Raw genomic sequence first — 13608 nt, 5'->3', positions numbered from 1 at the left:
TTTACAGGAACAAAAATAGAAAATGTGATCTTTGCACAGCTGGAAAAAGAATATTATTCTTTATACCTGTCATTGCCCTGATCTGTACTTAAATACTAGATCTGATATTTTCAAAAAATGTATACACTTTGACAAGTAATTACTAAGTAACCGGATACTACTGGTACATGCTGATTAAAAAGATCAACCAACATCCCTGCCCGTTCACTTGTATATTTCCTTTCCCTTTTCTCCATCTACCCTTTAATTAATACATTAGCAAAGATATGAATATATGCCCATTAATTTTTATTAACAAGAACAGGTTTCTATAATTATACCCTTGTTCTTTTTATCCCTTTTCTCCTTTCACCTTTCCTCTCTTCTCTTTAGCTTGTACTATTGCGTTACATTTTGGACTTTAGTTTATTTTAATTATCCATATTTTGTTCCAGTTTTCGTATGTAAATACAAAGGGAAACAACTTTGCTTGTCCAGTTAGACACATACTCCTGCAAGTGTCGTCGCTCTGTATAAAACTGTATTAGATGAAGTGCTTTGTTTGTTTGTTTTTATTTTCTTTAAAACTATAATGAACAAATATGTCTAGTATGATGAACGGATTATTAATCATTAATTAAGCATGAAATTCACCGGAACCAACGCATGATTTTTATTGCTTTATATATATAAATGTGTATGTGTGTGCGAGAGAGAGAGAGAGAGAGAGAGAGAGAGAGAGAGCGAGAGAGAGAGAGAGAGAGAGAGAGAGAAGAATCTACTTTAAAAATCTTGACAAAACGTCAATCATAAATATATATTATTCACATTATTACATTAATATGATCCACCAATAGCTGTGCACCAACAATAGCATATAGTACCCACCCTTTCCCCATCCTTCTGCTACTAGGATCTTTTTTATTCCCTTTCTTTTACATATTCCAATGAGGATACGCTTCGGCTCCTCACCACCATCTCTATTTTTCCTTCAGTTACCACTCTATGTATCCCCCTCACCAACTTATATAACGAGGTAGAGTTGTGGGAGCCATTTTTGTCTTGCGGCCGACAAAACGACTTCAGTAATATTTGCAGCACATAAAAAGTATTCAAGTATTCATAGGCGCAGAAGTGGGTATGTGATAAGAAGCTTGATTCCCAACCACATGGTTCTGGGTTCAGTCCCACTGCAGACACCTTGAGCGAGTGTCTTCTACCATAGCCTCGGGCTGACCAAAACCTTGTGAGTGGATTTGGTAGGGGAAAACTGAAAGAAGCCCGTCCTATATATATATATATATATATATATATATATATATATATATATATATATATATATATATATATATATATATATATATATATATATATATATATATATAATCAAAATAAGCAACAGGATATCAAGAAGTGATGCAGTACGATCGTTTCAAGCGGCTTCATTTAATTGAACAATGCAATCATTGCATCAATTTAAATGCAGGGCTATCTTCAGTTGCACAAATAAATAAATTAGAATTTTAAACAGTTGGATTAGTTAATATTCTGATTAAAATTCTATTTATTTATTTATTTATTTATGCAGCTGAGGATGGCCCTGCATTTAAATTGATGCAATGATTGCATTGTTCAATTAAATGGAGTCGCTTGAAACGGTCGTACTGCATCACTTCTCGATATCCTGTTGCTTATTTTGATTTTATTCACCTTACTATGAGTTGTACGGATAATACTGCATTGATTTGGTGCTTCAGCTTAAGTACCTAATTCAACGGAATCTCAATTATATATACATGTATATGTATATATATATATATATATATATATATATATATATATATATATATATATATATATATATATATATATATATATGCATGTATGTACATATGTGTGTTTTTGTGTCTGTGTTTGTCCCCACCACCTCCATCGTTTGACAACCGATGTTGGTGTGTTTGCGTCTCCGTAACCTAGCGGTTAGGCCAAAGAGACCGTTAGAATAAGTACTAGGCTTAAAAAGAGTAAGTTCTAGAGTCGATTTCTTCGATTAAAGGCGGTGCTCCAGCGTAGCTGTAGTCAGATGACTGAAACAAGTAAAAGAATAAAAGAGAAAATACTCTGTAATGGGGTTGACATCAGGATGGAAACGTTGGGGCAGACGTGGTCCTCCAATCCGTTAGAGCCCATGGAATTGTCTAACAAATATGCCATCAAGGAAAGCAGACGTAAAATGATTATGAATGTAAAACTTTCTAAGAAAATTTAAACACTGTGTGTAAATACAATATATTATAACTGTTGATGTCTAACAGCAGAACAAGTTATGCACTGTATATAAGTAATAAATTTTATGTACACTAATGTCAACTTGGATAGGTGCCACACCTTGGTACGATACTCTTGAAGTAAAATAACGCCATAAATCAACTTGCAAATGAATGAACCACTTAAGTCTGGATGTAAAGCAATATTTTACAGACTCGAGCTGGCAGAAACGTTAGCACACCGGGCGAAATGCTTAGCGGTATTTCATCTGTCTTTACGTTCTGAGTTCAAATTCCGCCGAGGTCGACTTTGCCTTTCATCCTTTCGGAGTCGATAAATTAAGTACCAGTTGTGTACTGGAGTTGATCTAATCGACTGGCACCCGCCTGCAAAAATTTCGGGTCTTGTGCCTAGAGTAAAAAAGAATATTTTACAGACACACACGTACGTACTCGCACACACGCACACACACATAGACAGATGTGTATAATACGAGGTGGTATCAAAAAGTTCCGGGACTAGTTATTTACATAAGTTTTAACATCAGCTCCTTTGAAATAGTAACTTTGCACAGCAATACACCGGTCCCAGCGTTCCTGCCACTTCTCGAGTCCGACCTGGAAGTCGTTTTCCGTAGAGCGAGTCGAGGACCTACGATTTGTTCTTGATCTCGAGAATAGTGTTAAAACGGTGACCATTGAGACGCATTTTCATCTTGGGGAAGAGATGTGGCTGTGTGGTAAGTAGCTTGCTTACCAGTCACATGGTCCCGGGTTCAGTCCCATTGCGTGGCACCTTGGGCAAGTGTTTTCTACTATAGCCTCGGGCCGACCAAAGCCTTGTGAGTGGATTTGGTAGACGGAAACTGAAAGAAACCCGTCATATATATGTATATATATATATATATATATGTGTGTTTGTGTGTCTGTGTTTGTCCCCCCCACCATCGCTTGACAACCGATGCTGGTGTGTTTACGTCCCCGTAACTTAGCAGTTCTGCAAAAAGAGACCGATAGAATAAGTACTAGGCTTACAAAGAATAAGTCCTGGGGTCGATTTTCTCGACTAAAGGCGGTTCTCCAGCATGGCCGCAGTCAAATGACTGAAACAAGAGTAAAAGAGTAAAGAGTAGGTGTTAAATCTGGCGAATAGGGTGGGTGCCGAAGCGATATCATGTTGTTTTTTTTTTGCGAGAAACGCATGAGTGAGGAAAGCTCGTTGACAGGGTTCATTGATGTCACGAAGAAACCAATTCTTCGCGCTCCACAGATCCGATCACTTTCGCCCAATGTCCCCCACTCAAAAGCTTCAAAACGTCATCGTTTGTCTTCCGGTGATCCTCAAGCACAAGCTGATGGAATGTTCTCCCCATATCCGGGGGTGACTCTTGTCGCAGGTCTTCCAGATCGCTCACCGTCTTCCAGATCGCTCACCGTCTTCCAGATCGCTCACCGTCTTCCAGGAACGTTCTTCCGCTTTTGAAGCTCCCGTACCACTCGTACCTCGCCCCAACACACGCACGCACACATATATACAAGTTTGATTAGTGTGTATAAGAATGTGTGTGTAGTGTGTATATATCCTACAAGATTAGGTGAAAAGCGCTTTATATGATTTATAAAACATGTGACATATTCATAAAAATCTGTAAATGTACAACCATCCAAATTTCTGAGTACCTTAATTTTTTCAATAATATAATTCCTGTACATCACCTCCAAACCTTCCAATATATATATATATATATTATTATTATTATTACTTTTATTCCTACCTCAGTTCATCTAATTGTATATATCTATCGTTACTTTTCATAAAAAGCCTTTACTTTTTTTTTATTTCCAATGTGCATTTTCGCTTATTTTTCTTCTTACTTTCCCCTTACATTTCCACGTGTAGTTTCTATTTTGTTTATGTAACACATTTCTATTATATATATATATATATATATATATATATATATATATATATATATATATATATATATATATATATATATATATATATATATATATATGTGTATATATATATATAGATATATAGATATATATATATATATATATATATATATATATATATATATATATATATATATATATATATATATATATATTGTATTTGTGTATGCTTTCTTCTTTCCTCATATAATCTATATTTATATTTTTATATATTCACTTCATTTATATTTATTTATTCCTTTATTGAACTGCTAATCGAGCAGACTGTTCAAAGATTATACATTATTCGCATGACCCTCCAGTTTTTTTTTTAATTTTCTTTTTTTCTGGAACAATCCAGAAATAGGTGTCGTTATAAGTCAATCTATTTAATGGAAAACTCTCCGATTTTAAGACAGTTTGATAAGTGTCCTACACGAAACGTTCAGCCCTCAAGTCACTTCGCAATTAGAAATAAACTCGCGCTTGCACACGAAGAGAGACGTTCATTTATGTGTACGTGTGCAACCGTCAACTTACCACTATTCAAAATTGGGTGGAATTCTGCTTTAACCCCTCATAACCTTTTTTTTTTTTTTATTTTGGAATTTTCAAAGAAATTTGCGAATTTGTGTTCTACACACGGGAAATAATTGGACGACTATGCAAAAAAAAAATGTTTTCTGTGATTTAAGGGGTAGAGCGTCGCGCTCACGATCATAGGGTAGTGAGTTCGATTTTCTGTCCGGGCTATGTGTTGTGTTCTTGAGCATGACACTTTATTTCATGTTGCTCCAGTTCACTCAGGTTTAAAAATTAGTTGCAACGTCATTGGTGCAAAACTGTATCAGCCTTTGCCTTTCCCTTGAATAACATCGGAGGCTGGTATGCATGGGCGATTGCTGGTCTTCCATAAATAACTTTGCCCAGACTTGTGCCTCGGTGGGGAACTTTCTAGGTGCAATCCCATGATCATTCGTGCCTGAAGAGAGTCTTTACTCTATAAGGAGTTTCTAGCTGTTATTTTTAGCACAACTCACGACCACCTAATACCGTCCTCTTTTGATTGTCAGTCTAACGTATTGATGCTTTTCAATATCCTTCTCCCCATTAAGGCGGCTAGCTGGCAGAATCGTTAGCACGCCGGGCGAAATGCTTAGTAGTATTTCGTCTGCCATTACGTTCTGAGTTCAGATTCCGCTGAGGTCGACTTTGCCCTTTATCTTTTCGGGAGCCGATAAATTAAGTACCAGTTGCGTACTGGAGTTGATCTAATCGACTGGCCCCCACCTCTAAAACTGTCGGGCCTTGTACCTAGAGTAGAAGAGAAAAGAATGTCCTTTTCCCCCATAAACACATTTAATGGTCTATTGCTAGGATTTAAGTAAAAAAATTCTGGGATTTAAACTGTAATTTAAAAACAAAAGTTCGAAAACAAAAAATTTTAGATTTTGAAAAGAAAATTTTTTTTTTTTTCATAGTCGTATGATTTCCCATATGTAGGACACAAATTCGCAAAGATTTTCTAAAAATTCCAAATAATAAAAACGCTATGAGGGGTTATTTTCCGTACATAAAATAGAATTCCCCCCAATTTTAATTGTCAGCCAAATTGATCTGAGCGGTCTTGGAAAACCTCCTAAAGCAATAGTCGAAGCACCTTCCTCAGCCCAAACGAACAAATTTAAATATAACTGTAACCTATTTGTATTTTAAACTTTCAATTTTCGTTTTTCTGTTATATTAGGTATATCACTGCCCCTGGTTTGACACCAAGAACTATCGCCAGTGCAGCTGGAAACAGCCTTAGTTTTGTCGGGGATTTCGACAAAGTAGAGAAATGGAAGAGATATGATTTCAAAGAAAATTCTAGCGAGTTACACGATGTATACGACCCGTATACTACGAAATTTCGTTATGCCATCAACGATATTAAGGATCTGGGTAAATCTCCAAGTTATGTTATACCGACACCGCTGGAAATAAACGTTGATGACAGTAAAACGATATGCTTAGAAACTAGAGATTGGGTGGTTATATACCCGGGTGTGCTTCTTAATGAGGCTAATTACTTAACAAGTAAGTGGAGCGTTTATTGTTTATTATATTAAATAATTTCTCGGATCTATTTTAAAACGGGGGCGCTAGTTTTCATTTATGTTTTATGTAGTGTTTTTGGTACGGAAAGACTTTCAAACTTCGTATACTTATCTATTTTGTGTTATAGAACAGAAAAATATTTTTGTATTCGAATTTATTTCATGTAAAAAATTGTCTTATTTCGATAATTTCTACTAATCACTGACGTCTATTCAGTTGAAAACAATTAGCGCTGTAACGGTGTATATCGTATTAATCCCCCAACCCTAACACTAACCCTAACTAGACAGTTAACCGTAACCGTAACCCTAACCCTAACCCTAAAACTAACCCTAACTCTAGAATCCGAACTCTAAAATTGTTACACACACAGATACGCACAGCGTAATTTATTATATAAACAATATATGCGTATAAATTACGATTAAACCGGATGAAATATGTCACAGGGAATAACATTTTTATGACCGCCCAGCAGAGACTCTATTGAGCTGAATAGACGTCAGTGATTGGTTAAAATTACAGAAATACGACAACTTTTACATGGAATAAACTTGCGAATTCCTTTTTTTTTTTGTTAAGAAGACTAAGAGTAAAAGATGTTTTATATGACACATTCTACCAGTGTCCCAAGTTTCAAAGTGTTTCGTTAGTGTTTCGTTAAGAAAATACTGGCGCCCCCGTTTTAAAATAGATCCAATTTCTCTTCGGAAGGAAAGTGAACAAATGCGTAGTGGAATTTGCGGATAACTCCAAATTAAAGAAGATAATTTCAAGAGTCCTCCGAAATAAAGCGGCGAGCAGGCAAAATTGTTAGTGCATCGAGCAAAATGCGTAGCGACATTCCTTTCGGCTCTCTATGTTCTGAGATCAAATTTGCATTTCATTTTATCAAGATCGATAAAATAAAGTACCAATCAAGTTTTGGGGATAAACAGCGCATGACCTCGCAGGTGGGGCCCAGTTAGAATTTTCTTCAGGTCAAGTAGCCCATCCCGCTCAAAAGGTCCCTGAATAAGGTTTGTTTAAGGATGTTGAGCAAAACATCCATGTTTCCAAAGGTGATTTATTCAAACCCCAAAGAATTCCTCTCAACACATGGCTATGATGCTCCTCCACTACTCCTGCTTGTGATCAGAGATGCACATATTGTCAGCCACCAAGGAACATGCTCAACTGGTTAAGGTCAAACAACTGACAAGCAAATCTGTGGTATTAAGCAGAATATTTGCTGTAGCCCATCTTTTTATACCAAGACAAAACAATGTACATGATAACACTTCCAATCAATTAAGATCAGAAGCCATGAGAGCCACTGCCTGGTACTGCATCCAGGCATTTATTATTATTATTATTATTATTATTATTATTATTATGTATAGAACTCAAGAGTGGATATTCCACTGGCCGATTTTCCCGCCTTGTAGAGGGCAGTGAGTGCTTGGCAACATTCCAGATACCACCCACCCTGTCTGAGTCTCTTCTTGACCCAGGACTATAGCTCAGCCAAAGAGACCATCTGAGGAAAGGCCGGTTTGACAAACGACGACCACACCTGTTCACCGTTTGGGCAGAATATCTGGAGATGCTGCAGCCTCAACGCATGTCTACGCATCATTAGATATTGTCTTATTCAATATGACAATATCCGGCCGACGGTGCTCGATTACACGATCCGGCCGACGGTGCTCGATTACACGATCCGTCTGAAAATCATAGTCCCAGAGTATCGTTATAGCCCGTCTCTTCTATCTGCTTCATAACCCCCCCCCCCCCCCCCGCCACCGACGGCATCGCTAGCCCGTCCATACATTTGATTTTGCCTCTCTTCAAGATTAACGCACCACACTTTTTCAGTCCGAATTTCATTCTGATATCAGTACTGAAGGTATACACCGTATCAACGAGGGAACTGACTCGGGCTTCATCTTTACCATAAAGTTTGAGGTCATCTATGATTAACAAATGGTTGACTTTTTTGTTGGCGTCTTTTGAATACATACCCAGCATCTGCATTTCTCATAGCACAGTACAAAGATCAATGGGGACAGGCAGTCCATTTGGAAAATGCTTCTCCTGAGTTGATTCCCCTGATTATTATTATTGTTGTTGTTGTTGCTGTAATCATCATCATCATCATCATTATCACCATCATCATCCTCATTATAATTCTGTAACTGTTTTCATGGATTTCTAAAAGTTTACCGTTGTTTATTTTAGAAAAATTGCCTGTGATGAAAGCCAAAACGAAGCCAATCAATCGCTATATCGAGTTAGAAATGAAACCATTTAAGGTGAAAATTAATGGAAAATTACAAGATAAACCGGAAGCTTATATTTTGGAAGTGAATTCGGAAAAGGAATATATCAAAATAACTGGTCAAGATGCTCCTGGAGTATTTTATGGCATACAGTCACTAATGAGCTTGACTAGTGACAACTACACCATACCGAAGTCAAACATCAAAGATGCCCCACGATTTGCTTACCGCGGTATGGAGTTTGATGTGGCGCGAAACTTTTTCGGCAAGGAGACTGTGTTGAAATTATTTGATTTGATGGCAATTTATAAGCTGAACCGTTTTCATTTTCATTTGACCGATGATGAAGGCTGGAGGCTGGAGTTCGAGGGTTTAGAAGAACTAACTAAGGTGAGGCGATAGCAATGAATTCACACAATATCTTTTTGTTTTGTTTTCTTGTTACGTTTCCTTCGTCGCAATTTTCTTTGCAGATGTACACACACACACACACACACACACACACACACACATTTATGGACCACGAATAAGGGGTCGCAAATCCAGTAACCAAGATACACTTTCAGTTTCGTACCTATTATTATTGGTGCAAGAAGATGCATACCAACCAGTCTGGAGCAAAGTTTGGTTGAACTTGGAAACTTGGCACAAGGCCAGCAATTTCGGGGGCGGGGGACTAAGTCGATTACATAGATCCTAGTGCTTAGCTGGTACTTATTTTATCGTCTCCGGAAGGATGAAAAGCAAAGTCGACCTCGTTGGCATTTGAATTCGGAACGTAAAGACGAACGAAATGCCGCTAACGACTTTTGCCGGCGTGCTAATGATTCTGCCAGCTCGTTTACTTTTACATATCATATGTCAATTCTATGATATAAAGGGTTACAGTGTATTCCAGTGATTCCCAACCTGAAGTTCGCGGGCCCCTGATGGTCCGCAACGATAGTACTGAGAATCCGTGAACGAAATTCAAAATTTCTCACACACACACACACACACATATATATATATTTATACATATATATATATATATATATATATATATATATATATATATATATATATATATATATATATATATATGTATGTATATTCGCTAGCCACTACGTATTCTTTATTTTCTCTTCCTGTTTCTTTCTGTATTCCTTTCTGTGGAAGAGCGTAGGCTCGAAACGTCAAAGACTTTTTTCACTTCCCGAGCGTTAAACTAATACAACTGTTTGTTGTCTCCATCACCTGTCTTCGTCTTTTGTTGTTGTTATAATGGTTAGTTTTCATTGTTTTTTCTTCTTGTTTTTGCCTTTGTGAGTTACAAGTAATGCTATCTGTTGGAGTCTCAGCTTTTTTAGCTGCTATTTCTGAACTTCGGTATGTGGTGAAGCAAATGTTTTGCTGATCCCTTAATTATGTTTATAAATATATAAGAACTTTTAAATAAGTTCTCCACCGATAATGGTGTTTACATACCGAAGGGCTTGGTAAAAATTATTAATTGTTGATTTATTAATAAATTAATAAATTGATAAACCTTTACCCTTTTAATTTGTAATAATTATTCACTCCCTGATAGTAAATGCAAATTCTTTGCGGTATTGCTCGTGACACACATAGTAATTTCTTGAGGAGGGGATAGTGGACTGGGTGGCCGAGGTAGATTCGGTTATGCTTTCAGGTTATGTCGATGCATGATGTTCACTCGTTCATGCATGCACAGTTTGCTAGCATAGTCGAATTTACTACTGGAATATCATACCGATGAAGGAAATTGAGTATTATCACTCATAATCCAGAAACGCGTCTATGATTAACTTCGGAATGGTTAGTTTTCATTGTTTTTTCTTCTTGTTTTTGCCTTTGTGAGTTACAAGTGATGCTATCTGTTGGAGTCTCAGCTTTTTTAGCTGCTATTTCTGAACTTCGGTATGTGGTGAAGCAAATGTTTTGCTGATCCCTTAATTATGTTTATATATATATATATATATATATATGAAATTTTGAATTTACATATATATATATACATAAGAATAAGCATATCAAAAGGGGTCCGTAGGAAAACTCATTTAAGTAAAAGTGTTGGGAACCACTATTGGGAACCACTGGTTCCCAATTTTTAAAAAATATTTTACATGAACAATACCGCAAACATACATATACACACGTATGTATGTATATATGTATGTACACACACACACACACACACACATATATATATATATATATATATATACATGCATATACATACATACACACACACACACTCACGCACACGTATGTATGAATGTGTATGTATGTATATGCATGCATGTATATATACATACACATATGTGTGTGTGTGTACCTCTGTGTATGTGTGTATGTGCCTTTGCGTGTGCGTGCGTGTATTCAGCTTCTAGAGCATCCGCCTTGAAAGTAAATAGTTTTCTTTCGTTAATCTAAATCACTTGGATAACATTGATTTAATCAGGTCAAGCCGCTAGAAGAAGAAAAAAAAGAAAACAAATCACCTCTTTTTGGGATCTCAAGTGAGGGTTTAAGCTTGTTTATAACAAACAGTAAAGAATGCTTTTGATGAGAAAATCCAATCTATAGGTGTTGAGCAACAGAACATTTCAATCATCCGAACAAACAGTTTTAACATGAACGTCTCAGCCCTCGGTAAACATGACACATTTAATGGTGTGACTGTTGAATGAATGCAACATACTTAGATTGAGAGCCTCAAGTTAGTATTTCTTCACCGGTTTTGCCCTGCAACCTTCGACAAAACACTTATTCAGTCTTAACTTACACAATATGAAACTCGTCATTGAAAATTCACGTCGCTAAAATACACAAGCACTTCAAATAGTGTCTATATGATGACGTATTAGTGATGAACGTGCTTGTGTGTGTGAGCATGTGTGTATGTATGTATACACACACACACACAGATATATATATATATATATATATATATATATATATATATATATATATATATATATATATATATATATATATATATATATATATATATCACGCACACACATACACTCACACACCACCTGGCACTGATACAATTACACAAATTAGTAAAGTGATTATCTCCTCCACCCCGCTCACCTTTTCCCATATGACCTAGATAAACTGGCTATAAAAACTCCTGATGAATAGGAATATTTCGCCGCTGAGTTCGATTCCACCTGAGGCAAAGTAAATTATGATAGACTGGCGTCGTATCCTGGAGATTTGTTTCTTGTCCACTCAATGCTAACTGTACCAACAGAGTTGATATTATAGAGATATTGGTGAAATGTAAAAAAAAAAAAAATTTAAATTAAATTCCATGAATCCTCTGTATCTTCTGCATTAAGGAATCTATGCATTCATAAAAATTTCACCGTAAGGTGGCGTTCCTAACGCAAGGCGTTTCCATATTTCTTCTAATGTCTTCCAGTGGCTTCCGTGTGACATGGAAACCAATGGAAAAGTGGGTTTCACGTTACGGAATTCCAACATACAGCAAGCCTTTGAAGAGTAGTGGTTTTGTAACGCGGTTGTCTATAAATTGATAAACGAAATTCTACCTCTGTAATCCAAAGATCTAAACGTTATTGTTCTTCGTTGTTTTTTTTTAATATGTTATCAGGTTGGAGGACATCGATGTCACGATCTTAATGAAAAGCATTGCATCATGCCACAGCTTGGCTCCGGGCCCACGACGATAGGAAGTGGATCTGGTTATTATACTAAGAAAGACTATCAAGAAATTCTTCAATATGCCAAAGAAAGACATATTCAAGTGATTCCTGAGATCGATATGCCAGGGCATAGCCATGCTTTGAACAAAGGTAAGTGCTTCAAATATATAACTGGTTTTCGTTTTTAACGGTAGAACTCGAAGCAGAGAAAACTATAAATAATAGCGTGCAAGTATTGTGTTAAAAACCCATTTGGATAGAAAAAAACGAAGGATACCCGTGGGACACGAAGCCACAACTGTTTGTAAACTTGACAGACGTTTTACTATTGAAACAAAGTAATCCTTTGAATTTTTCAACCCATTTTTAAAGATGTTTTGATCTTACCAGCTAGAATTGTTGTTGTTTACGTCCTAAGGACTTAGAAAATTTGAAAGGGATTAAATAATTCATTTATTCCGGTGGATAAAGCTATAATTAAAAGAGTGGGATCTTTCTGATTTGGCGGGCGCCACTTTTTATTTGTTTTATTTAGTGTGTTTTCTACCGGAACACTTTAAAACTTCGTATACTTGTATATTTTGTCTTATAGAACAGAGGCAAATTCTTATATTCGAAGTTATTTCATGTTAAAAGTTGTCGTATTTCGGTAATTTCAACCAATCACTGACGGCTATTGAGGTGAAAACAATTACTGCTGTGGATTGTCAACAAAACGTTCTTGCGGTGTAATGGGATCTTTTCCCTTGAATAAAATTAGTGCCGTTGTTTGTCAACAACAACTATCGGCGGTACTGTTATTTATGACATCGTTCGTGCGTTTGTACTGGTTTTAGGGTTATGGTTCGGGTTTTAGAGTTAGGGTTAGGATTAGGGTTTTAGGGTTAGGGTTATGAGTATTTTTGCAACATGATATAGTTGCTTCTCGGTGTAATTACAACGACAATAATTTCTGCCCTTCAGTCCCACTATACGGCACCTGAATTGTTCAATGGCTTGGAAGTGAATTTGATAGATGGAAACTGTCCGAAAGCCCGCCATATATATATATATATATATATATATATATATATATATATATACATACATACATATATATATATATATATATATATATATATATATATATATATATATATATATATATATATATATATATATATATATATATATATATATATATATATATATATATATATATATATGCATGCGCAGGTGTGGCTGTGTGGTAAGAAGCTTGTTTCCCAACCACATGGTTCCGGGCTCAGGGCAAGTCTCATCTTCTATAGCCTCAAGCCGACCAAGGCCTTGTGAGTGGATTTAATGGATGAAACTGAAAAAAGCCCATCGTATATATATGTATATATATATATGTATATGTAT

The 13608-nt window shown here is 36.2% G+C and overlaps 1 protein-coding gene across 3 annotated transcripts in view; it reads left to right on the top strand.

Moving 5' to 3' along the window:
* LOC106875884 (uncharacterized) overlaps positions 1-13608 on the top strand; it is a 71811-nt gene that overhangs the window by 39189 nt on the left and 19014 nt on the right. For all 3 annotated transcript variants that reach the window (XM_089349625.1, XM_089349626.1, XM_089349627.1), the window contains exons 3-5: positions 5932-6263; positions 8505-8935; positions 12174-12375. In XM_089349625.1, coding sequence (XP_089205751.1) covers positions 5932-6263; positions 8505-8935; positions 12174-12375 — 965 coding nt within the window. The remainder of the gene's footprint in view (positions 1-5931; positions 6264-8504; positions 8936-12173; positions 12376-13608) is intronic.

The sequence above is a fragment of the Octopus bimaculoides genome, chromosome 3 (assembly GCF_046866305.1).
Source record: "Octopus bimaculoides isolate indiv1 chromosome 3, ASM4686630v1, whole genome shotgun sequence".
Taxonomy (NCBI): Eukaryota; Metazoa; Mollusca; class Cephalopoda; order Octopoda; family Octopodidae; genus Octopus; species Octopus bimaculoides.
Note: the sequence above shows the minus strand (reverse complement) of the source record. Positions and strands in the feature narration are given on the sequence as shown.